Consider the following 25,777-nt stretch of genomic DNA (forward strand, 5'->3'; position numbering starts at 1 on the left):
GAGTTCGTTTTTCGCGCAAATAATCAAGACCTGGACCAGAGAAGAATCGTGACGCAATACCTTTAGACCTGTATATCGATTGTAACGCGTCCTATTTCGAGGAGCCAGCACGGAGTTGTGAGTCTTGCGGAAGGATGGGCGCAGCGCACAGGGTCGTTGATTGCTGAGTACTTCGACTTGATTGCGTGAGGAGAGGAGACCGCCGGGTCAACAGCCATCGAAATCAGGTCGCGAACCCTCTGGGGGGGGGAAGGCTAGTCAGACTCGATGCAGAATTTTGGGATATGTCGATTATTCAGTTCATGATGTTTATTTGTTCGGGCGTGGCAGTCCGGCGGAGAGGGGCGATATAGGTTCTTTGTCTCCGTCCGTTGCTCTTGGAGGCTTGGAGCTGTCTTGAGACACACTATCACAACCGCGGAACGGCGCCAATCATGAGGATGGAGGCGCCAGTTACCGCGCGTCTGGCATTCTGCCAAAAGATCGACATAGTATTCAGTTAGGGACACCATGATACCAACAAACTACAATTTCGAGATTATGTCAAGTTGATAAATATAATATGTATAATCTTTTGATGGCTAAATACAAAAAATGACAATTGACTATATCCTCATCCCTTATGAAGTTCCGATATGCTTCGCTACTCCTGGTTCTGCCAGAAGAGACCAGCTCCACCACAAGCGCCTTGCTGATAATAGACAAAAGAAACACAAAAAAAAAAAAAAACATGACATATTTGCAACCCACATCCATGCCGCACCATTGCCAACAAACATTTTTGTCGAACGTATGTATAAGCGGAACAACTCCAATATAGACAACTGCAGGACATATATACCGAACGAGATGACCTTCGAACATGCCACTATTAACAATGTCAATGGCTTTGATAGACATGGAACAACAACAAAATAAACAATAATAAACAATAAACCGAAACTCCACATCTGCAAGACGTTCATGAAAGTGACCGAGAGGATCCTTTCGTCCAGGTCGTGAATGTGGCGTCTATGCTGAGCCGATGCAACGCAGGTTAGCCGCTCGGTTCAAAACTCAGCTAGATGGGGAGGACTGTAATGATTCATGGTGGTGGCCCAGGGACCCATTGCGATAAGATTGGCCCCGGATGCCCATGCCATCCATACTAGCTGGCCTGTCCTGTGACATATTTGGAAGGCCGTGGGTCAATTGAGACATGTCTTGGGGGTGAGATGATGGGGCGATAGGAAGTTGATAATGAATGCTGGGTTGTGACAGGGTGTGGTTGGGTGCAACACCGTATTCAAGGGGGTTGAAGACAGTCTGGTGGCGAAAAGACGGCGTCCAAGGATCAAAGCTGGCCGAATGCTGCATAGGTAGTGGCACTTGACGATGGTGGGAAATAGCCTCCGGAGCTGTTGATGAGGGCATCGATGTTTGAGACAAATAATCAAAAGTGGCCGCGCTGTCGTTTGAACCAACCAACGATGTCGTCGCGGGGTTTCTCAGCATCGGTTGCGATGAGAAATCTTCGGGAAACTCGGAAGCCGCCTGGAAGAAAGCCCGATCGTCTCTGGGTACTTCACCAAAAGAAAGCGACTCTGGTAGAGGAAACAATTGATTTCTGTCGACCCCGAGCTGCAGTGGGCGACTGGGTGCTGGCATTGCCATCTGCTCGACTGAAGTGGTGACTAACCCAGATGTGTTCGCCTCCAATTGTTGGGTAGGCATCTCGTCCTCGGCGTTCTCGTCCTCCTGTTCAGCCCTCTGCTCTGGGTCGAAGACGGACTCCGAATCCTTCTCTTGTTTCGGGTTTGATTCGCGGTTGACAACATACACAATAGTGTTGGCATCTGAAATGTGTCAATGTCTGGCCGAGAAAACCAGTCCGGGGACACATACCGACTTCTCCTCTTTCGAATCGTTCCTCCATCCTTCTTACTCTAAAAACTTCATCAAGAATCTGAAGTCTGTGCGGGCCTCTGAGTTGCCGCTTGCAGTCATGGGCGATTTCCTGCAGTTGATCCGTCGTGATGCCAAACCGTTCAAGCTTTCGAATGATATGAATCAAAAGGTTCAAGCGTTCTGTTCCCATGTGAGTAAACAATTTCAGTGCCAGTATCTATCAATGTGGGATACATACGATCCTTCCGAAGGTGATCAGGTTCCTTGTGTACGACATGGGGAGGCCACCATTCAGGCTTCGTCTTCTCTGGATCACCCCGCTCACCTGGGGGGGCTCCAGCTGGAGGCTTCCCTCCATTGTAGGGATGCTTGACTTGTTTCCTTGGCTCAATGAACTTGATGAAAGCCTTCGCAATCTGGCGACAGTTGAGTTGTTGGAAGTGCTTCAATGCTCGTTCATAGTAGTCAATGACTTTGGGAGTGTTTCCAATCTCGAGTCCCACCATGTCTGTTGATGCGCATGGTTCTTCCTCAATGGGAGTAGGGAACTGTGCTGGGGATGCATGTACACCGTACAAAGGATGAGCAGGCGAATGTCTGCGCCGCTTGTTCTGGCGGTAAGGCAAGTGTCCAAGCTGCTGGGGCCCATAACCATGGGCAGTGACCATTGAGTTCGAGAGTTCTGTTTCCAAAAAAAAAAAAAAAAGGTCAACAAAGATGTCACATTACGGTCAAGACTTTACTTACTTCGAACCATAGGGCGTTGGTAACCGATCTTAGCCCCAAGAATTTCCAGAAATCTGTCACGGACCTCAGGTGTGAAAATGGTTCCGTTCTGCTCTTGCATTGATGGAGACTCGGTGACTTTTAGTGTGCCCATGTTGTCGAGGTAGATCATGGCGTAGTGGGCATAGGGAATGTTGATGGATGAACGCATGGAGTAGCCCATAGGCTGTACAGTTGTCCAGTCAGCTTTGTCCTGGCTTGACCAGTGGTGCACTTACCGGTGCGCTTTCCCAGCTATGGCCATCGTCCTGCATACATGAGGCAGGCCGCTTGCTGGGGCCTGTCCCAGCAGGGGGTCCATTGAACACCATTTTGTGCGATTGGGGAGAGGGAGTCGTCAAAGGCAAGTCAAGTCCGAATGTGTCAAGAGATACACGGGACTATTTCGAGTCGGAAGGCGGTGCAAGATACGCCTGGTGGTTTGGGTTTCGGCGAGATAAAGTTCAGCACATACAGATATGCTCTTCTGAGTTGCAGCGAGGGACGAATAACAGCGGGTGCGGTGGTTATTTGTAGTTTCTCAGGCGATGTTGCTGCTATTCTCCAGCAGGACTAGGGCCAGTTGTTTGGAGATCGTGACGAGGCTGCAGAGATCCAGGATTGGAAACCCTGGGGACAACGCCAAAGGCCACTGGTCAGCATTGGCTCGATCTCTTGGAAGGATGCAGGACGCTTGAAGTCTCAACGGGAAAGACATGCAGCAATCAGACAGAGCTAAGAGCTTGTCGAGGATTGCCAGCAGGGAAGATCGCACGGCTGTTCGAGTCTACCAATCCCACCATCCCGGGGATGGTTCGTCGCTGGGCGAGCGAGACGAACGGGTCCCGAGGCGAGTTTTGGACGCCGCATCACAAACAGAAAACGGGAGGGGTAGAATGCGTGATAACTGATAAGTGACGACATGCTACTCACAAGATGCAGCAGGACAAGAACGGGGGGGCACAAACACCCAGCGTGATGCAAGCACAGGCAATCAGGGTCGACCCGGTGGGTTGGCGATACTGCAAGATGGATGCTGGCAACCGAGATTGGCACACAGATGGACGGGTGTGACAGGACAATGGAGGTAATTTGGACCCTTTCTTTGTCTTCTTCTGTCGGGTATATGCGTGGGTAAACGAGGATGGTGACACGAACGGGGGGGGGTTGTGTTCTTAAGTCAAGAAGGGAAGACGATGGCTGGTTTGGTTTGACCGAAGAGTGAAGTCCAAGGATTGCTCGAACTGAGTCAAGGATCTTTGTAGAAAAAAGAAGTCTATAGAAGAGAAGTAGAAGAAGAAGAACAAGACATTTGAGACGGGGGGGGAATGGCAGTTTTTCAGTGTTCGCGAAGATGGAGAGTGGTCATGGTCATGATGGGCTTTCTGATAGCGATCGAACCTGGACAGAAGAACTAGATCCTGGCATCTGGGACTTTTTTTTTGATGTTTTTATTATAATAATAATTATTATTATTTTCGTTTTCTTTTCTTGTGTAGGAATATTCTTATTAAAGTATTATTATTATTATCAAAAAAATAATTATTATATTATAAGTATGGCGATTATTATTTTCAGCGAATCTCTACCATCAAATCGATGGAGCATCCCGATTTGGCATTTGAGACTCTCCAGCTTGGTGGATGACCCGCCAACATGGATGATCCTGGAGCGCATCAAACTCGAAACACCAGAGAGAATAATAGGTAGATAGAATAGATAGTACTTCTTGACACTGACAGATATATAACAAGCTACCATTGACTAAGTACAGCAGGTTAAAAAAAAAAAAAAAAAAACACCGGGGCCAGCGCTGGCTGCACCTCTGAGGCAAGAGCATGCAGTAGAGTACTTCTTTTCTTGTACTTGTTCTATCTATTTTCTTTTTTTAATTTTAATTTTGTTTTGATTTCCAGGTTATTTGAGTAATAATACTATCACATATTTAATATTAAAAATATTTCAATATTTCTCTCTCTTCAAGCGTTTCCCGTAGAATTTCCTCAGTATCCGCTTGTTTGTAGATCGTTCATACCCACTCCCCATGCCCCATGTATTCAGTATTCGCGGACTACATCGACAGTACTTCAGTAAATCCATATGTATACTCTCCAGGCTTTGTTCGGAGGAGCCACTGAAGAAAGCACCGTGGCGTATCGATAATTGCCCACAAGCCTGTTTGTGTTACATTGAAATCCTACAGTTTGACATTCTCATTCATGCCTCCTATATATCTAGACAGTATGACAGCCCTTATCGTTCTAAGCTAGCTCTCACAGCCCAGTTTTTCTCTAGACCCCGTACCCACGGGGTAGAAGGTACTCGCTCAGAATACCCAAGAATGGTCACAGCCTATCGGCAGAATAAGAATTCCAATATGATGGCTTAAAATAGTGATCGATGACAAAAGCACCCGATCAAAAATTTTGGGGGGGGGGGGATTGATTTAGTTGATCGACTAGTTCGGGGTAGGCAGGACTCTAACAGCCACTTGATCCTTTAGTGAACGCCTAGGGATGGGCTTTCCGGGACGCCATTTGCACCGGTCTCTTCTGTGTCAGGATGCGTTGTTATTGGTACATAGTTGCCTGCCAAGTTTGTTTGGTTGTTCGTCCCTAATTGCTGGAAAACTGACTGGATGATTTATCCCCTGGTGCTTTGTCATGGTTTTATACGGAGTATGTCTTCTATACTAGTGGGTTGGAGCAGACGAGTTTGAGATTACTAGTATTCTATTCTCTCTACTTAAAGGGAAAGAGCACTTGAAAACCTCAAAGGTTCTTTAGTCATCCAATCCTAGGCCCCGCTCTTGTTTCTTGTACTTCTGTTGTCCTTGTACATATTATTGCTAGTCTACTGAATGGAAGCAACACTAGGTACGATCATAGGTATGTGCTTATCGAGCTCCAAAGTCAAACAAACAGTCGGTAGACTTAAAACATACACCATCACAGCTCATAGCCTCTCATTCCCATCAGCCTTCCCAAGCTTCCGTACTTACACTTTGTCCATCAGTAGTAGATCATCCCCGGCCCAGAACCCAGGCACAGCACCATTCGTAACAAACCTTGCCTGAAGATACCCGTGCACAGGCCCGCCCCTTCAGGGCGCTGTTCGACCATCATATCCTTGTGCCACAGTGCCACTCCCACTTTCCCACATTGTGTACGCTTGGACCATGTTCTTTCGATCCTTGACCAAGATAGTCAGGAGTAAGGTCAGCATCGCCATCATCATAAACTTTGTACCTTTTACCCTTGTGGGTTGCTGGCACATGTGTACATGGTACATGTGGTTTTTCTTTTCCCACTGCACGGTTCATGTGCCTGTACCTCTCGTACCTACACTGGAAAAGAAGTGCCCAGCAAGACTCTATCTACCGCGCAAACCAACAACCAACATATGTTCGCAGCAATCTTCGTACTCGGTAATCGGTGGCTCGGTTCTGGGATATTCGATAGACAGGACAGTGGCTGTTCTCGATCGAGGCTCGGGCTTGCCGATATCGCCACCGTCACCTGATCCGCCTCATAGGTAGTGTCTCCATAGTAAAGATCGTGGTTTTTGCAATCTCATCGAACTCATTCAAATCCAGGGGGTGGGAAGATACTCTGTGGGCTCTGCTACCGATGGTAATGTGAAACAGCTCTCCCCCCCCATCGAGCTGAGTCTGGAAGTAAGTGTGGTCCTATCGCCAGGACGCATCTGTAGGTCATCCATGCTTCTAGGTGTTTCGGAACCGCCCTGTGGGTTACAGTATAGCTACCTTTGCAATCCCCGCCATCGACCTTACCCACACTCCTTAATATCAACCGTACTTCTGCACACTGGGCACCAATGGCATCATAATGACAAGGAATAAATGAACTCTTCTCCAGCTCCCCAAAGACCCAAGCTTTCTCCAAAGAAAGCCATCACTGCGAAGTTTCCGGACGGCAAAAATTGCCAATTAGGGAATTTAGCTCACACTCCGGCTCAGTATCAAAGTACGGAATGAAATTACGATGGGCCAAAGGGAAGGAAGCGGACCCGCCCCTCTGATCACGGACGGATCTAAATCGTATTATGCCCCGGGGGGCTAGCTGAGAGGGTACGGACCAATGGTAGAGCTGAGAGAGAGCTCCCTTTGGGGATTTGCCTCCCCCCTCCCGGGGCTCGGCTCTCTGAGGGAGCGATTTCTGGGGAATGGTTGTGCCCCGAGTCTCTGGGAAGGGCGAGGAATCCAAGGTTCTGGATGTAGGCTTGAAATGGTCCCAAGAATCGTGATATCGCCATGGCTCGAATTTGGGTTTTGTGTGGTGCTAGGGCTTGACTCGGTGTCAGGCTGTAAGAATTTACGAAGTATGTATGTACATAAGCAGCTACCTACCTAGATACCCTGGTTAGGGGTGTGGTCTATTGGAGCTGAATACGGTGCGAGGTCATGAGGTGCAGGTGCAGGGATTTTACAGACTACAGAGTCAGAGTACCTACAGACTACAGTACTCTCGTTCTAAACCAATAGTTAGTAGTCACTCAATCGAAAACAATGAAATGCGAACTCAATGATGGAGATCATAAAGTATAGGACTAAAGTAGATCATTTAATCCATTCAAATCATCCTAACCATTAATCAAGGTGAAAGGGCAAGGAGGAAGGGAAACTGTTTGACTATTATTATTGACAGTGTGACATTTCTTGACGAGGGGTGGTGGGCCATTTGTCTTGTTAGGCCACTATCACACTACACTACCTGATATTACGCACTCGGAGAGACAAAGAAAAAGCAACACTACGACTATCCAAGCCAGGCGTCGGACATTAAACGTCAGTCATAATACTGGACGGTTGACGGTTGACAGCTTGACAGTTGACATACATAACGGACGACTATCGATGCTTCACGTCATGAATGATCTCAAACCTGGCCTCAATCCTTCCTGAAGAGCGAGGGCCTCAGTTTAGCTTCTTGTCGGGAACCCAGAGGAAAGGTAAAGTGAATCCCAAACAGCACTAAGAGCCCTAGCACTTGCCCGCAGTGATTCCTAATAGGGGTAATTTGTCATGATCCTGGTTTATCCAGAAACCTTACATAGCCACTTAAGTAGTGGTTAGTGCTTGCACAGTTGCACCACTGTTGGGACTTAAGGAACAAGAGTGAAGCGTGACTCGTAGTCCTGGCCCGTGTGCTCGATGTCTCGGGTAATCGGGGCTGTTCAGAGCCTTAGGCGCCCGCTGATACGGTACTCTTATAGTTTATCCTTGGCCGTATCGCTAGTGGCCGTCGGGGGTTGACAACTTGACAGGCTAGTTTCAATCCCATAACATGGTGTAAATAATACTTTCCTTAGAAGTGAACCAGCATTGGTGATCTTCACACCATCATGCCAGTTGGGCATGGATTAAAGAGTTGAGATCTTGTAGATAGTTCGTAGTACCTGACAGTTGCGATATCCTACCTGGTCAAAACACAACAATAGAGAAATGATAAACAGACACTATTAGAAAGGGATATATATATATATGTATATGTAATCCACAAATGAAAGTTTGTCCAAAGGCACCACCTCATTCAAAAAAATATATATGTTGCCCCGCGGATAAGATGAATTTTGACACCAAGATACTGTTCGTACTGAACGTCAACTTCCACTCTTGAATATACAGTCGACCAGACAGTAAGCCCAACATGTACGCCTAATGCCAAACATCTTACCCCGCCAGGCAAGAAGACAACCAGCCCCTGAAAGACGTCGACTGCCACAAACCAGTTTGATTACCCTCACAAAGCAGGGGGTTGCCGAAGTCTAGGCCAGTTGACCGTCCCTCCCCCGTCCACCCTTCCCCCCCTGATTCAGAAGCCAGACGCTGCAAGCCAAAAGGACTCCTGATCTACTGATTAGATTGCAACGGGGTGCATCTGGCGGTGTCCTGTCATCCGCAACGTGGACAAGTGGGAGAAGATTCTGGGTGGGAAACGGTGTGCGATGACAAGCTCATTGTACATATCCGGAGGGCCAGGGCATCTGTATGCTGTAGGACTATATGCTGGAGAAGGCTCACCGCCATATTCTTCTCACGAGGAGGGGGAGTAATAGCAGCACTTCATGCAAATGATGAGCATGATGATTATGCATGTGCATTCGCAATGACAAAAGGCTAAACAAACTCGTGTAGCAGGTACATGGGAGGTACTTGGGGAAGTTCTGGGCTTATGCTCTGCACACTGTATCGAAGCATTTCGAATCTGGACCCAGTATGATTCGATCGGCCAAAGATATATCACTCTGACAGATCTTGATGATGTCTATAGAACACGGGATATGGATATGGGTATTTTTCATCAACATTTAGTCCCGCGCTTGCCGCTGGCAACAGGCCTCCCTGCTCGATAGATACCTAACGATAAAGACCCCGAAGATGGTCTACTTCTACTTACCCTCATAGATCTTGTATTCCGTCCTGGAAACTCCGACTAGCCCATCTATCCGCCATAAGACGCAAACAGACAAAGAATCTCAATTTCTATTTTTTATCCTTATTTTTATTTTTTTCTTTGGAGGATGTACCATTCAAAGAGTGGTAGAGATATGATTCAACGTGCAAGACGCGCGAGTCAGGATTGCTCCTTGACATTTTCTCACAAGCCACGGATCAAGCCACCTGTCAGCGCTTGATCTAAATCTTGCGTTACACGGGGACAACGGACTCGGTTCCTGAGCGATGTGGGTGCAATTCGCGCCGCTGGAATCTACAATTGCCAAACAAGGTAATATACTAATTCCTAAGCCAATAGTGTCTTGCTCGTCCGTCGATCTAGACTACCAAGTACAAAGACGTCGCCGGAGCGTGGTTCCCCAAAGTTTGGGCAAGCGGGAGATCAGAACCCCTCGCGACGGAGAAATCGGGGTTTCGGATTCGCGGGAATATTGTGTCGTTATCGAAGTCGTACAGTTAGAACGGATCAATACTTGTTGTTACTTGTTGCCCTAGTTGTCAATCCTTGACCCAGCTCCGACGTAACGGTCATGCCAGAAGATGACGGGAAGATCTTACAGACTAAGGGGGTGGGCAGGCCGGAATACCTGACGATTTGGGATTCCAATGGAACCCCTCCGCCCAATTAACGAGCGCCATAACCGAGCGCCAATCTCGGAAGAATGGCTCATTGCTAGAGCCCCTCTAGATATGGAAGTGATGGGAGTGCCTCGTACTCCGCAGTGGGCCGCAATCCTGCACATTGTGCTCCGAATTGAAGCAGACAGTGAAGAGAATCAAAGAATCTACACAGTTCATAAACGCATACTGCAGTCAATAATACGGTACATAGTACATACTTAGGTGCCTGCACAAATCAAGCCAGAACCTGCAGAGGACTGAGGATGCAGTCAAGCCCTATGGCGTCATCGTGCTCAGTGGGCACGGATAGAGTCCTTGGTCCAGATCCCGGGGATAAGGTAACAGAATACGTGATAGAGGGGGAGAGGGGGTTTGATCATGCCCAAAAAGGGTCAGCTGGTGGTTGGTACTTGGTAGTTGGTAAAAGGCCAAGTCGAGTGGGAACGATTTCCAGTTAGGCGTTTAGCCAAGCTAATGGGCGGGTTTAGGGCTTGAGCGCCCCCTTTGGGCCTAAGGGCCATTCGTCGTCATCACTCGGTACTTTGTGTGTTTGACTTTGATCCTCTCACTTTTCAAGACAGTTTACTGTCAGCCGTCATATCAAGACTTTAATGTCAATATAACGACATCCTTGGGCATCTTGGAAGTTGGAACAGGAAGGGGTCGCACATATTCCCAAAAGGGGGATACGAGAGGGGGGGGGGGTGGGAGGGCAGCCTTGAGGCTAGCCAGTCAGGGAGCCAGGCGGTTGGCCCCGTCACTAGTTTCCTCACAGACCCATGTACTGTAAGTATATAATAATATAATACTACGTAGTGCGAAGAGTTAACCAATACGAGGTAATGATGATTCAATCTTGTCCTAGTTTGATCGGGCAGAAGTACGGGCTACCTAGTCTATCTGGTACTTGCACATCCAATGGATAGTGGAGACTGGAGCGTCCAGCGGGGGTACGGCCCGGGGAGGGCGGACCGAACGTCGCCAACGCTTAACCTCCAAAAGCCCAAATACGATCGTCGGTGTCAGTGCCAGAAGGCAGAGTTCCAGACTGCCCCGAACTTGTTACTCCGTATTCTCCAAACTCCAGGCTCCACCTGACAGATGCATCGTTCGTCGTATTTTAAATTCTCCCAGATCGCGTCTGATCATTGGCGGATCAGGCGCGATCTCGTGTTCATGCTAGAGAATCGATCTGGTCTTTCCTTTCTTCTGGGTTTTTGCTAGCTTGGAGTTAGTGCTCCATAAGTGGTATTTACTTCCCTCACTCCGCCCGCGTGCTTTGACGCTGGCATAAGTACTGGATATGCTGCTATATCGAGAATGCCACACACATAATCGCGTCAAGTGTCAAGTTGTCTCTTGGTCTTTCTATTTCCCCGTGTCAGCATCGCTTCTTACTCTTACATAGATAGATAGATAGATAGATAGACGGACAGATAGAATGGAAAGGTTCGGAAAGAGCACTAAGCGCTTGATCGTTTACTTCTCCCAGTAGTATGGAATTACCCAGAGCGCCCTACATACAGAGTACATCATATCAACCGAGGCAAAATCCGTGGGCCTGATGTGGCACGTCCAACTTCCAATGTGGATTCGAGGCTTGCAGAAACGCTGACAAATATTGCTGCGACACAGGGGTTGGTTGGGGTCTATCGTCACTCACTCTCCCAACGCTGAATTGTGACATGAGAATCTTCCAGACAGAATCCAGATACACAGCTCTGGGGCGAAAGAAGAAAGCATGAACGCCGGAAGTCCAGGTCCAGGGAAAGGCAAAATAGCAGGATGGGCCATGTGCCGCAACATCAATACTCTCAACACATGGGCCACAGAACTTTCATCTATATCACAAGTCCCGTCTCGTTTTGCTCGCAACTCCGCCCATCCGCCCTGGCCTGCCTTTTTGATTCCTCATCTCGCCCACAAAGCCCATGACGGCATCACCCCTGCTCAAACTCCAGGATTAAAACCTGCTTCGACCCATGACGCCCACATGGAAATTGCTTGACGTGACAAGAATCAAGGAACAGGGGAAAAAAACAAAATACATATGCATATGGTTCTCTTCGAGCCTGTAGAATATGGAGTTAGCCTATGTACAGGGAAGGTCTCAACAACAACAATTGGGAAGATCGACCCATCACCCATCCGACCGGGCCGAGCCTCTGCAGATGATGGGGGAGAAAAAAAAGACCACGGATTCATCTCTGCCCTTGATGTGGAATAGGGTCTTACTGTTGTGCGACAGTGAGGGCAGAATTAGGAGGTCTGTAGGTCGGCCTGTCAGTGGTGGACTCTGCGAATATAGTATACATATGACACATGTCAATGGCTGGAAACAGAGTCGAATTGGAGGTCTCCATCCCGGGGATAGATGAATACTCCGCTGAGCAGATATTCTCCGAGAGGGTCACATTGACCGAACCGTGGAAAAGGGAAAAGAAATTATGGGAGCTGAGGATCCGCCTGTCTCTCTAACCTAGCTATTAATACGACATTTTATAAGGCGGTGGAGCTCCATTCTACTTATGTATAGTAGATTTGCAATTCTTCAGCAGAGGCATACGTGTGGGGGACAGGGGACTGGGGACTTGGGGGGGGAGGTTGGGGGAACTGGGCGCCAACTACGGAGTACTACTCCGTAGTAGGAAAGAGGACATTTCGTTTCCGATATACGCACTCCACAGGAGTTACAGGACATGAATGATCCTCGGCGCACGAAGACAAGAGTCGTATCAGTAATAAGGTGCAATTGACGCTCTGAGTCTATGTATCAACTTTCCCCTCTATCAAGTCTCTCAGGTAGTACCAACAGAAACGCCGGGATAAAGTTGCGGGAATGCTCGGGAGGGCGAGTGAACCATGGAACCGCGCACAGTAGCTCTGCTCAACACTGCCAGTTGGCACCGAAGGCGCGTATGGGAGAGTCATAATGGAGGTACGGAGTAGTACTACTACTACTTTTAGTAGTATCGCGTATCAACTTGTCAGATAACATGCAGTAGTTAGCTCGTTAAAACAGACTCCACGTCCAACTATAATACCCAGCCCATCCCTGCACGCATCTTCTTCCAACCGGACCAATCCGGGGCTTAAGGGTTCTCCGGCTGTGGATCCTGCATGCATTCCCAGATAAAACTAGCTTTCTGGGAGGCGCAATGATTTGTCCCCAGTTTAGCCGCGGAATATGCAGAGAAGATGAAGAGCGGGCGATGATTCGTGCAGAGGCAAGATGCGAACAGGGATGATCCTTCTTCAGTTGCAGATGTCGTGCTTCCACTTTCCAGATTCTCTGTCACCTCTTAGGTTGTACTACTTTGTACCGGTATGAGTTCCATTACTGCTTATCTACTCCGTATCTACCTAGTATATAGACGGCGAACCTGTGGAAAAGTGGGACAGTTGAGATTTTTGCCTCAGTATTACTACGTCGGTATGGCTGGACTTTGGACGCTGGAGTCGCATTCAAGTGGTAAACTTTACGCTATGGATGCCATTCCCAGAATTCCGTTTCTTGTCAGATCGGATCGTCCACCAGTCGATGTGTGTCGATAGCCTTCTCGGTCCATGGGCCATTTGTAGCTCAACGCGCTAGTTTCCAGTACTTCTGGCATGTGGTTCAGATGTTTCGCCGCTCTAGCGATGGAGTAGATGGAGCCTGTGTAAGACTAGGTGATTGTTCGGGAAACAGGGTGCACCTTGAAACCCACTCAGGGATGCTGGAGATTTCTTCCAAAACACGACAGTTGGATCTGCGATTCTGCAGTGGCAATCTATCCCCAAACATCAAAATGTATTGTAAACAAGCATATCCTAGAGTCTGTAGGTCGATCAAGGGATATTCTGTCATCCTATGCTTCTAACCTAAGCGATAACACGCCATTCATACCGGATACTCCCGTCAACAGATCGATCAAGGTACGTTACTGAAACCGGTAAAACAGCCGTCCAACGAAGCCCATGGGAAACAAATTTTCCGACTGGAATGGACCCGAGTCATCTGGATAGCAGCGGAATTTGAGTTTGTGGTGCATTGTGCAATCGCCAATCCATTGTCCTGTTGAAGGGGGGGGTGGAACAGACGACAACATGAAGTTATTCCAGGACCTCATCCTTAACTCAGGACAGCTCACAGCTTTGTATGGGTCAACTACTTGGATATTGGGACTTCCTTCCTAGTCAGTCAAACGATCAAATCTCCCCGGTGGATCAACCCCCAAGACGAAGAAAAAAGTCCTCTGCAGACGGGGGCTGAGAAGATTTCCAGGAACAGCCTCTGGGGGAATGGATTCCGACAATGCGAGGACGGAAATACAGCTCAATTTAGCGATGAGGACGGCCATCGAGACTGATATGGATTAGACTATTTTCCATGGATTGAATGATCGGCCTGCAGAAGTGTTTTTGACTCCGGGATATGGGGCTCTGACCGAAGTACCAAAGCGACCATCATTGTCCATCATGATGGAATACACTTCCGGGTGGTAAGTGAGGGCCCCTGGCATCAGCAACCCTATCTCGTTCTCCATCCTCATGCTTGCTGTATGTCAATCAAACATGTTCGTATATCTGAGACTCTCCATTTTTATTTTTATTTTTTGCCCTTCAACTTCGACTCCGTTAGATAGATAACAAGTCATATGTGGATTAGTTACTGTGTCGTAGTTGTGAGATCCACAGAATCCAGTGGCTGAAGACAGATGGACAAATCGATCACTGCCAGCTGTCAGGACCCATCGACTATGTCTGCAAGTCACTCGTAGAAACCGTAGAATACTGCGAAGAATCACGACAAAAAAAAAATAAATAAATAAAAAAACAATATTCGACTCGAAGTACTGATTATTGACTTGACTTAAGAAGGGAAATAAAAAGAAAAAGAAAATACAATAAAATACAAGTCTTTAAATGTTCGTTGTGGTCGCACAAAACCCCAGCGTTCAGACCCTGCAGTATGTCTGGACTCTGGAGTCTGGACTACCTACAGATGGGATTCACATTTCACAGTCGGTTTTCAAGATCGACTGGGACTAGTCCATGCGAGCAGCAACGCAAGGAAGATGCTTGGCGATCATCAACCACGGCGGCTGGGAAGGTTATCCTCTTGGATAGCTTGTCGACAGGTCTCATTAGTCGACGTCAAGTTTGAGGGACAGTCAACGGCCTGAGCGTTGAGAGAGCTTGTACGGAGTATAGGTAGTTAGCAAGTACCCGCGCTTTGATGGTAGATGCTGGACACCGGAGCTGGAGCATCATCCGGAAAAAAAAAACAAAAAAAACAAAATTCAACAAGACCATTTATTCATTGTCCAAGAATCAATAACAGAGAGACATATACATACTACATAGTCTCCTCTACCTACCAATTCCATCTCCCTCCCTCCCCTCCTCCCCTCCTCTCCTCCTCTCCTCCTTCCATCCTCCACGAACCGATTCTCCCGCCTGCACATCGCCAGAAACAGCAATGCCCATGTGGATATCAACCCTTCCCCCCCCCCCTCCTTGACCTTCCAACTTCCCATTCTCGCCCCGAGATTCGATCAAATTCAAACCAAAATCTCCCACTCATGAACCTCTCAACCCGGAAACCAGGTTCTCCCCATGCCATGGGTCTTCGCGCTCCCTGCAAGATCTAAATCTGAATCTGAATCTGAATCTGAAACCAAAACTAAAGCAAGTACGTACATACATCCATACATACAGCTACAGTACCTAGGTAGATATACCTTACCTTAGATGTCTACTTAACTTACGAACAAAGAACCCCCCACCCGCTTAGAATCCATGCGAGATCTTGCTCGTCATCGTCATCCATCATCCATTATAAAAGACGAAAGTACACTCCGGGGTCTAAAAAAAAAAAAAAAACATTGAGACTGCTGCGCTACCTCTTCCCATACCATACGACCCTTATGGAGAGAGAAGGAGAGGGCGTCAAGCTAGAAAAATCACCACATGTTTTGTGGATCTTCATTGGTCGTAAGCGCCGAATGCAAGGAGAGGGATATGATAGTAGTTTTACTCTCTTTCGCCTCTTGCCAGGGAGGGGTTATCTAAAACCGCCATTGAAGTACTCTCTGTAAAGCCGAGAGTGAATCATCGCAGAGAGTGACGACGGAGAGGGGGGAGATAGTTAGAGGGGTGAACGCGTTTCTACGAAGTGAGTTAAATAAACTCCCAGACCAAGGTAAAGACAACACCTTCCACCGGACAGATGACTGGGAGAAAATTTCGAAAATCCCGTCCTTTGACCTTTCTCTGGCGGGGTAGTTGGAATTTTTAATCGAGACAGAAAGAGAGGGAAAGAGAGAGAAACGTGGAATCCGAATCAGCTCTTTGGTGGCTGGTACGCTTGTCTCAAGTGCTCAGCGCATATTGTTCAAGGTGGTGGTCTATGTAGTACTATGTACGTACTCCCATGGGGCCATGGGAGTATGAATTATGAATGACATGAGCCATGCATAGACGACTACTACTACGACTACTACGACTACTACTGTCATCCTGCTGACAACTGACAGACGGTCGTTGCGCGCCAGTCATCGACGTGCAGATAATTGCATGCCTTCTCCCAGGTGCTTCCCTACACCGCTACTCTGTACAAACTTCTTCCCCGGTGCGTGGCCTTTTGGAATCAACTTTTTAGAGGGCTATATGCAATCAGGGCTATTCCCCCATCACTTCTTCTATACACATTTCTGAATATACTCCGTAATGACGCTTTTGTTCTTGGTAGATGTAGTAAACAAGGAAGAAAAGAGGCAGAGAGGACTCAATATCTTGTTTGTTCCGGTTTTTGCCCTCTCGGATTCGCCTCTCTGCTGCAGACGATTCCCTCCCTCTCTCTCCCCCCCCAGGTTCGGCTCCCTTCTAGAACCGGAACAGACTCCCCTCCAACAGGAAGCGAATCAGGATTCCTCTGATCGCACTGTCTCAGATCTGTGATCGATCATTCACAGCCTTCAAGGAAGACCCCTCATCCACGCGCACAGACGTTGTTACAGATCAAACCTGCGGCGAATGCCACCGATGAGAGACCAAGAGCTGTACGTCCTCGAGTCGCTGAAACAGTGCGCCTCCCACATAGACTCACAGTACACACACACCCATACCCATACCCACACCCACACACACACACCCACCCACTCCCCGGAGAAGGAAACGAAAAGAAAAGAAAAGAAAAGAACAGAAAATTTCAACCCCCTACAATAGTCCAGACTCAATAGGGATCGGCCCGAGCTGGGAAGGAGTCTTCCGGTTCCCCTAACCAGTCACAACGTTCATTTAATCTGGGTGGGTGGAAATTTTGGTTCACTGCACAAGCGCTGCTCCATCATTATCAAGCAACCGGGCCTCCTTGACCAGCTCATAGAATTTGCCGCCACGCTTGATCAGTTCCGCAGGTGTGTCAAATTCTGCCACCCGGCCCTTGTCGAGCACCACGATTCGGTCAGAATCGATAATCGTGTTGATACGGTGCGCAATCGTAATGATAGTGCGTTCCTGGAAGATGCTACTGCGCAATGTGCGTTGGAGTAGCGCATCCGTTTCCACGTCGACCGCCGCCTGGACGTTGCTGTTAGCAAGGCTCCCTTGTAAAAGTGCCAACACAAGAAGAACCGGTGTGATCAACGGCCACTTACAGTTGCTTCGTCGAGGACCAGGATGTTGCTCGGTGTCAGCAATGCTCGCGCAACAGATACCAGCTGGCGCTGGCCTTGGCTAAGATTAGATCCTGTCACAGGCATGGTTAGCACTCGGGCCCCCGACCGACTGTAAGGATGCCGATAGCAGGCACGGCGGTGGCAATGTAGGACTGACCTCCTTCTTGGATTTGAGCATCCAGCTGACCGTCCATTTGGGCGACGTGATCCTTTAGTCTCGCATGTTCTACATGATCACGAGTCAATCAATGTTCAAGGTGCACCTCGTTTTGGGCCTCAACGTACCTAGTACACTCCAGAGTTCTGTGTCATCATGCACATGGCGGGGATCCAAGTTGTCTCGTAGAGTACCCTCGAACATCGCGGGATCCTGGGGGATGATGGCAAGTCGCCCCCGTAAGTCAGACAGACCAATGGTAGAGATATTCAGCCCATCAATACTGCAAAGACGTTAGACAAACGCAACGGAGCAGCCATCTTGGGCAGCAGTGCTCACCTTATGCCGCCATTGACCGCCTCGATGATACGGAACAGCGCGAGAGTGAGCGAGCTCTTTCCTGCGCCTGTGCGGCCAACCACGCCAATCTTCTCGTGGGGCTTGATGTCGAGGTTGATGTCCTTGAGCACCAAGTCCAATCCGGGACGGTACCGTGTGCTGTAGTCCTTGAACGTCACTGCTCCTTGTGCAGGCCACCCAATCGCCGGACGATGCTTGAAGATCACATCTGGGGCCTCGCTAGGTAGGTTTGCATACTCAAGAACACGTTCAACAGACACAATGTTCGTCTCTACCTCGACGGTCTGCCGGACGATCCAGTTCAGCGACTGGGTAATCTGGAGAGCATACGACATGGCCAAACCAACCATGCCTGAAGAGAGAAGGCTACCAGTAGCCACAGAGACGATGGACAGTGCCGCGGAAGCCAGGATAACGACCGAGCCAATGAACTCCAAGCGTACAGCAAGCCATCTATTCGCACTAATAGATGGGAAATAGGCACGAAGGTTGGCATCCATACGCCATTCGTTCTCCAAAGTAAATCGATCCTGCTGCCTGTATGCCCGGATGGTCGATATACCGCCAAGGGACTCCTGGAAGTGCGCATAGATGGGACTTCTGGTGACACTGTCCAATCGCTTTAACTCGCGAGATGTCCGCAAGTAATATTTCTGATACCTGAAATATACGTAGCCTAGGGGGAAAGCCAGCAAAATGAAAGCAGGAGTTGAACTCGCAATAACGATCATGGTGAAGATTGCCCTCGCCGAATTATTGAACAGCTGGTTGAATGTCAGCAGAGGATGATAAAGGCGTACATGCTAAGACATACCATGTTGAAGGTGCGAGCAAGGACTTCGTCGATACGGTACACATCACTTGAAAGTTCGTAAGCCTCCAATCAACGGTATATGCATCTATAACGTACCTCGAAAATCTGTTGAGAATTCGTCCGGATGGCGTGGTCTCGAAAAAGCTCATAGGAGAGCGGAAGATGGAGAATGCCATACGTTCGTGGAGTTTTCGAGAAGCCTGACCACGTTAGAATAGCTGTCTTATTTTGAGCCATCGGCACACATACCTCAATCGAGCAGAAGATCCAAAGGATCAGATTCTGAAGAATGACCAAAAGGGACGAGCCCAGTCCGAATGCCAAATAAACACCAATGAATTTGGCAACATTCGGGTGCGCCTGTGTTTCGCTTATATCGGACCATCTTTTGAGCCAGAAACCACCAGCGACTTGCGCCGTTTGCGATCCAAACAGTGCGAGAAGATAGAAACAGACAGCGACGATGTTACTGTTCTTCGCGTACTCTCCGTAGACGCTCCACTTGACTTTACCCTGTTCCGATGTTTCCTGTGTCTGTTTGCTCTTCAGGATGTTTTCTTCGTCGCCGAGCTTACGGCGAGGGCCTTGCCAGCTGGCTGCGCTAGCACGTCGCAGAGTGACGGTGCTGGTTCTCCGCCGAGTTTCGGCAGCGGATCTGATCGGAAGGAGGGAGCCGACTTCTTGTTCGGCTTCAATGTCCGAGACCTCGGAATCTGGATTCTCAATCACGGTATTGGATTCTGAGCTCTCGGGACTAGCTAGATCGTTGCCATCACTACCGAAGCCTTCGTCTTCAGACTCGTTCATGGTCGTGCGGACAAGGCTCGAGACTTCGCCCTTCATGGCCATCAGCTGTTCATAGGTGCCCTTTTCGACAAGAGTCTTGTTTCTCAGTAGAGCAATGAAGTCCGCCTCTTTCAAGACGGGAATGGCGTTAGTGGCCAGAATCCGAGTTTTTCCGCTCAGAAGACCATCTCGTCCAAGAACCTTGTTGATGAGGTGGCGACCGACATGTTGATCAACTGCGGATAGCACGTCATCCAGCAAATATATGTCTGCGCGAGCATAAACCGCCCGAGCGAGAGTCAACCGAGCCTTTTGACCTCCAGAGAGGGAAATTCCCCTCTCTCCAACTTCTGTCTGATCACCGTCTGGCAAGTTCTGGAAATCGTCAAGCAGAGCACATGCCCCGACCGTAAGATCATAGAACTGGGGATCCCACCGATGTCCGAAAACGATATTCTCTCGGACACTGGCATTCATCACCCAGGGCTGTTGTGCAACATACGCAATACTTCCTCGGACGATTACTTCACCCTCGGTCTTCCACAGATCACCGAGCAGCGACTGAAGGAACGAAGACTTGCCGGCACCGACTCTACCCACGATACAGCTGAGCTCGCCCTTTCGGGCGCTGAAATCAATGTTCTCAATCACACTGTCGCCCTGATATCTGTTCCAAGTGAATGCAGCATCGCGGACACGGACCGACTCATCCCCAGGATGAGTGACCGAGTCCTCGACTGTAACAGCATTAGTTTGCAGTTCCTCGGCCGTAAAGTAGTCGGTCAAACGCTTGACAGCCACCGAAGCTTCAATAATGGAAGTGATGACCATTGGCAAAATGGATAGTGGGAAGGTGAGAAGATTGAACAGGGTCAACGCTGGGAACATCACTGCGCTAGTCAGCGGCTTGTCGCTCGTCAGAACATAGACAGTAAAGGTAGAGCATGAGACCAAGAACGGAGTGGATTGCCAGGTGAAATTGGCAATGGATTGAGTGGCTCCGATCTTGCGAAGGGTGTTCAGTTCCAAATCATTTCTGATGTGGCTAAGCTTATTCATAAAGGCTGTGTTCCAGGCATAAAGCTTGATGCTTTTGATGTTGTTCAGAATTTCTGTCATCAATCTGGATCGCGAATCCTTGTTCTTCATCTGTATGATTTGAAGCTTTTTCATCATTCGGGCGATGGCACCGTTCAGCGGGATCATGAGAATCATGACACCGATACCGGCAAACATGCTTACACCGACCAGCTGATAAAGCGATAACATGCACAAAGTGATCTGGAAAGGAGCGGACCACAGCTGCATGCCAAATTGTGTTAGATCAGACAATCGCTGCTGATCAACAGCCATATGGTTGACAATATCACCAGTCGTCTTGGACGCACGGCCTTCACTGGAAAGCCGCAGCGACTTGGAGTAAATCATGGCAGTCAGTGCTGACTTGACACGCATACCAGTGTCAAACGCTCTCTGGAAGTACTGATGAAGACAGAGGGTTTGTGTTACTGAGACCAGAAACATCATCAGCGCTATGGCCACTCCTCTGATCACCGGCTGCGGTTCTTCGGTCCGATACGAATCGACGAAACGAATCAGCAGCCGCAGGAGTTGCGGCTGGGCAAAAGCAAGGACATCGCTTCCACATTTGATAATCGCACCGCGAAAGTACGGTGCGCCAAAGGCCCTTATCAGTGCTAGCCACAGGGACGGCTTGGACTTCTTCAACTCTTGTGCCCATTTCTCTTCCAGTGTGTTTCCTGTGTCACGGGTCGTGTCGCGCCGCCGAATATTCCACAAATCATCCTGGGTCAGATAGTTCTTGTATCCGAATTTCATCATTGGAGTCATCCAGCTGAAAGTGAGGACCGAGAAGATATCCGCATACTCGTATGGACACTCGTCTTCGGCTCCCAACGCATCGTATGCACTTTGTTTCTTTGGGATTAGGTACTCGAGACCGAACTCCAACAGAGCCAGACCCAGGCTGACGTTGATGCAAACGAAGTATGGTAGATGATCCTGATAGGTCTTTCGCGCAACCATCGACCGCAACTTGACACCATAAGCGATTGTGAAGAAGAGCCAATAAAAGAGCACAACGCCGTTAGGCTGTCGACTGCGCCAGTGCTCGTAGTATTGTACGGTAAATATTACTCCAAGAGACGCAAGCACGAGGATGGAGCTCCAAAAGCGAAAATCAGCCAGGAAAAGACGGGGGGCGGACTCGGCTTGGATGGCGGCTTGAAGGGCTGTTGTAAAGATCAGGGCGCAGAGCACGGTCTACAATCAGAGATACGATGGTTAGAAAGCGATCGTGGTCAGACAGACCCGAACGTACCAGCTTAGCATAAAAGTGCCAATTCTTCGATACTGGCTGAGGCACGCGCTTCTTCAGCAGAAACCATATGGCACCCGCTCCCATGAGCACACCCCATCCTGCAACCAAAGCGACTCCAAAATCCAGAAAACATGGTGTCAGATCGAATCTGGATTTGCTAATCGGACCCCAGCCCTCAACATCTCCACAGAAGGGCTGGAGGTGTTTCGAGGATGAATGGAATGAAGAAGAATCCAGGCTCGACGATGGAAGTGGTCCCGGGTGGGAATTCCCTAGGAATACCTGGGGATTGCCATCAAGCATCTTGGATTCCGGACGGACAACTCCAACTCCAATTTTACCCTGGACCGTCTGGCAGCGGGAAAGGAGATGGAGGAGAAAGACCGAGATTAAATACCCCCAAGATAGCCGTGATTAACAAATATATACGAGCCGGGGTCCTCTTTCATCAAATTAACAGCAGGGGTTTTGAGTTGATAAGTGACTAGTAAGCAGTAGCTTGCAGCTTGATTACTAAAGGAGGATCCGGCCTTCGCAGCTTTTTTTTGCCGGGGGTTTCGGGGAATAGTCAAATTTTCGATGACACTAGGCTACTCACTCACTTGGGAAGTTGGGATTCAGTATATGGCTGACTGTATCGCAGTGGGTGATGAGAGGGAAAAAAGCCTCTGGATATTCTTTCTTTCCATCCTGCTGTGCGACCATAGTAGATACTCCGTAGTTCATGGAGCATACACAGTAGTGGTATCCAAGTATGACATAAACCCCATCGTGGCGTTAACTCCGGTCTCCGAGCCTTAAGGCAGAAAGGCAGAACCACCGGTTTGGGAAAGCGTCTTGGCATGGCTTTTTCTTCGGGTGCTCTCCATCAATCACAGTTGAGATGACCTTCAGATAAGCCTGTATTTGATGGCGATTTTCTTTTTTTGTTTGGATAGAGTAAGTATATGGACTGCCCAACTCCACACAGTTCATGCAGCTATCTTTACTGTGTAGCATAACCATTTCCTTCTTGATCTTTTTTTTTTTTATCTGGAAGGCTTAGGATAAGCCTCGGATGATGTAATTATTGCTAGCTATCTTGAGCCGTTTCACGTGGGATCCGCCGATCTTGAATCGTTGTTTGACAAATCTCTGTACCACAGACTCACAGTACCTAGGATCCCTCATTATTCTTCTACTGTGTAGACTGCTGTCAAGAAAGCCATGGTATTTCACTGCATGGAGATAGCCTAGAGACCTAGTCAACTAGGAATTACGCAGATCATTTTCATGCTATTATTAATTGGATCTAGGTCCTTTTGAGTCATTGCTGACTTAGAAGGCTTAGACCTATGACTATGACTCCGTTGCGCTGTATGACTCAATTGGTCCCCAACCAGAGATCCTCAGTAAGTAGATATGGAGATATGAGGCTCAGAGTATCCCCGAACGTTCTTCCTAGAAATCGAGTTCTATAATCATTCACCATACGACTTCAGGGCTACTTCGAAGCGTTGTTGATAGTATAGCGATAGCCCCACATCGAAGGCGGTAAACCCCCCCATAAGCTGTTATAGAGGGGTCCCAGTTTCGCCGCATCTTGGTGTCCCCAACCAAACAATCTTTCAACAACCCACTGAATACTTGACGTCAAGATGGTCGCTGATACTCCCTGGGTTGAGGAGCTGCTAAAAAGGCCATTATATGGTGAGCGCTCCTTCCGCATCTTTGTTCCAGATATCCATTACTCACTTCTCCAGCATTTGATCTACCCCAGGAACTTCTCTCAACATTAGCCACCAAGGGCGAAGAACATTCCATCTCTCTCCCGGATCATGTTGAATCTTCAAGCGAGCCCCTTGATGTAACGGCAGTGGACCCCGCGATCGCGACTTCGACCTCCTGCGCACTCTGCAAAGTCTCGTTTCTCAATGTACAAGAGCAACGTGTTCACGTTCGCTCGGATCATCACCGATACAACATCAAGTCACAACTGAGGGGCAATCCTACGCTAGATGAGGTACAATTTAACAAAGCGATTGGAGAGTTGGACGAGTCGATATCCGGATCCGAGTCGTCGGAGGAGGAAGAGGAAGAAGGAGGTGATCAGCTTTCGACCTTGCTGAAAAAGCAGGCCAAGATATCCCAAGACACCGAGGAGGCAGAGGAGCGAACAGATAAAAAAGCAGCCGGCAAGAACCCTCTCTTCTGGTTTTCCAGCTCCGTATTGCCATCGAACATATCACTGGGCATTTACAGAGCCCTGTTTTCGACTGTCGAGCAAGACGAACCCAAGCACCTCGTTGATTCGTTACGAAAGAAGCAGGTGTCTCCCATTCACGTGCAAAGGCCGAATGGACAACCACAAGGACTCCCAGCAGCATCCAGTCCACACATCTTCATGTGCATGATCGGAGGTGGTCATTTTGCTGCCATGTTGGTTTCCTTGGCCCCTGAGATCCATCGGAAGCAAGGCGGCATTGAGGAGCGACAGGCCCGCGTCATTGCGCACAAGACGTTCCATCGTTATACAACAAGACGGAAACAGGGTGGCTCTCAATCGGCTAGTGATGCTGCTCGCGGGGCGGCGCATTCGGCGGGTTCCAGTCTACGACGGTATAACGAAGCGGCACTCGAGAAAGAGATCAGAGAGCTCATGAGAGACTGGAAGCAGATGATCGATGATGCGCAGCTATTGTTCATCCGTGCAACTGGCAATACAAACCGGAAAATCCTGTTTGGCCAATATGAAGGCCAATTTCTGAGACAGAATGATCCTAGAATACGAGGTTTCCCATTCAGTACTCGCCGGGCCACACAAGGTGAGCTCATGAGATGCTTCAAAGAACTCACCCGGGTCAAAGTGAGCCAGATCGATGAGGCTGCTCTTGCGGCAGCGGAGGCGAAGCAGCGAGCAGAAGCGGCAAAACCTCCAACTCAACGACCGCAACCTCAGAAGCCGAAGTTGTCGAAAGAGGATGAAGAGACTATCTTGCATACATCACAAATTCAAGCCCTGATACGACGCTCCAAGATCCCCGCCATGATGTCATATCTCTCGAAAAACACCATCCCACCGTCTTTCACCTTTCGTCCGTCGGATTCCCCACAGAATTTTCGCTGTCCTACTCTGCTGCATTTTGCGGCGAACCTGAACTCCGCCTCAGTAGTGTTGGCGCTACTCACCAAGCTCGGAACTGATCCCACTGTCACCAATGGTGAGGGAAGGACCCCCTTTGAGCTCGCCGGCGACCGAGCAACTCGCGATGCGTTCCGTATCGCGCGTCACGAGCTTGGGGAATCCAAATGGGACTGGGACGCTGCCAAGGTTCCAACGGCAGTCTCCAAGGCAGAAGTGGATAGCCGAGCACAGAATGAGCGCAAGACCGCCGAGCAGGAAGAATCCAATAGGCGCAAAGCCGAGTTGGATCGGCTGAAGAAGGAGGAAGCTGCGAGAGCAGCCTCTCAACTGGAAGCAAGAAAAGCCGGTGGTCGGACGTTAGGAGCTCTAGAGAAAACAGCTTCTGAGAAGAGGGAGGAAGAAATGAGAGGCATGACACCAGAGATGAGGATGAGGTTAGAGAGAGAGCGTCGCGCAAGAGCAGCTGAGGAACGGCTCCGGAGGATGCAAGGTAACCAGTGAGCTTGAATGGAGCGGTGCTCATTGGAAATGATCTGCAAACAAACTATTTATGTCCTGTATGAAATAGAGATGAATGAAACGAAGAGTCATGCTTGAACCGCAGCCTGGTCTGTTTTCGTATTGTAGGTAGCGTTCAGTGCTCTGCAGTAGCAGCAGCAGGATATGGTGAGAGATGGGAATGGGAATGGTCTGGGATAAGTTTACACCTTCCCATCGACACCGGACCATATCCTTACTCTAGCTTACCATCTGTATTCCACACCATCGCGCCATTCTATC

General features: G+C 48.8%; 3 protein-coding genes across 3 annotated transcripts, besides 11 other annotated features; 1 reads left to right on the forward strand and 2 right to left on the reverse strand.

Annotated features, from left to right (window-relative positions):
- Nucleotides 1-1,056: 1,056 nt before the first annotated feature.
- ACLA_012530 (uncharacterized protein) lies at nt 1,057-2,984 on the reverse strand (the record flags this gene model as incomplete). Its single annotated transcript, XM_001274250.1, has 5 exons — nt 1,057-1,835; nt 1,885-2,067; nt 2,126-2,569; nt 2,635-2,839; nt 2,892-2,984. The coding sequence occupies 5 exons, from the start codon at nt 2,982-2,984 to the stop codon at nt 1,057-1,059; spliced, it is 1,704 nt and encodes a 567-aa protein (XP_001274251.1).
- A 1,114-nt stretch (nt 2,985-4,098) lies between these two features.
- Nucleotides 4,099-4,225: a microsatellite.
- Nucleotides 4,226-9,153: 4,928 nt separating this feature from the next.
- Nucleotides 9,154-9,190: a microsatellite.
- Nucleotides 9,191-11,155: 1,965 nt separating this feature from the next.
- Nucleotides 11,156-11,179: a microsatellite.
- Nucleotides 11,156-11,192: a microsatellite.
- Nucleotides 11,193-15,125: 3,933 nt separating this feature from the next.
- Nucleotides 15,126-15,174: a microsatellite.
- Nucleotides 15,175-15,381: 207 nt separating this feature from the next.
- Nucleotides 15,382-15,411: a microsatellite.
- Nucleotides 15,412-16,219: 808 nt separating this feature from the next.
- Nucleotides 16,220-16,249: a microsatellite.
- Nucleotides 16,223-16,247: a microsatellite.
- Nucleotides 16,250-16,847: 598 nt separating the features above from the next.
- Nucleotides 16,848-16,897: a microsatellite.
- Nucleotides 16,898-16,906: 9 nt separating this feature from the next.
- Nucleotides 16,907-16,944: a microsatellite.
- Nucleotides 16,910-16,943: a microsatellite.
- A 118-nt stretch (nt 16,945-17,062) lies between the features above and the next one.
- ACLA_012540 (ATP-binding cassette glutathione S-conjugate transporter YCF1) lies at nt 17,063-22,176 on the reverse strand (the record flags this gene model as incomplete). The annotated part of the gene is made up of 9 exons (XM_001274251.1): nt 17,063-17,317; nt 17,395-17,486; nt 17,573-17,641; nt 17,701-17,855; nt 17,912-18,696; nt 18,747-18,792; nt 18,843-18,946; nt 18,996-21,815; nt 21,874-22,176. 9 exons carry the CDS (start codon nt 22,174-22,176, stop codon nt 17,063-17,065), a joined length of 4,629 nt encoding a protein of 1,542 aa, XP_001274252.1.
- A 1,334-nt stretch (nt 22,177-23,510) lies between these two features.
- Nucleotides 23,511-25,498, forward strand: ACLA_012550 (putative C2H2 finger and ankyrin domain protein; the record flags this gene model as incomplete). The annotated part of the gene is made up of 2 exons (XM_001274252.1): nt 23,511-23,562; nt 23,616-25,498. The coding sequence occupies 2 exons, from the start codon at nt 23,511-23,513 to the stop codon at nt 25,496-25,498; spliced, it is 1,935 nt and encodes a 644-aa protein (XP_001274253.1).
- Between the last annotated feature and the right edge of the window lie 279 nt (nt 25,499-25,777).

This window comes from Aspergillus clavatus, genomic scaffold, assembly GCF_000002715.2.
Source record: "Aspergillus clavatus NRRL 1 1099423829795 genomic scaffold, whole genome shotgun sequence".
NCBI lineage: Eukaryota > Fungi > Ascomycota > Eurotiomycetes > Eurotiales > Aspergillaceae > Aspergillus > Aspergillus clavatus.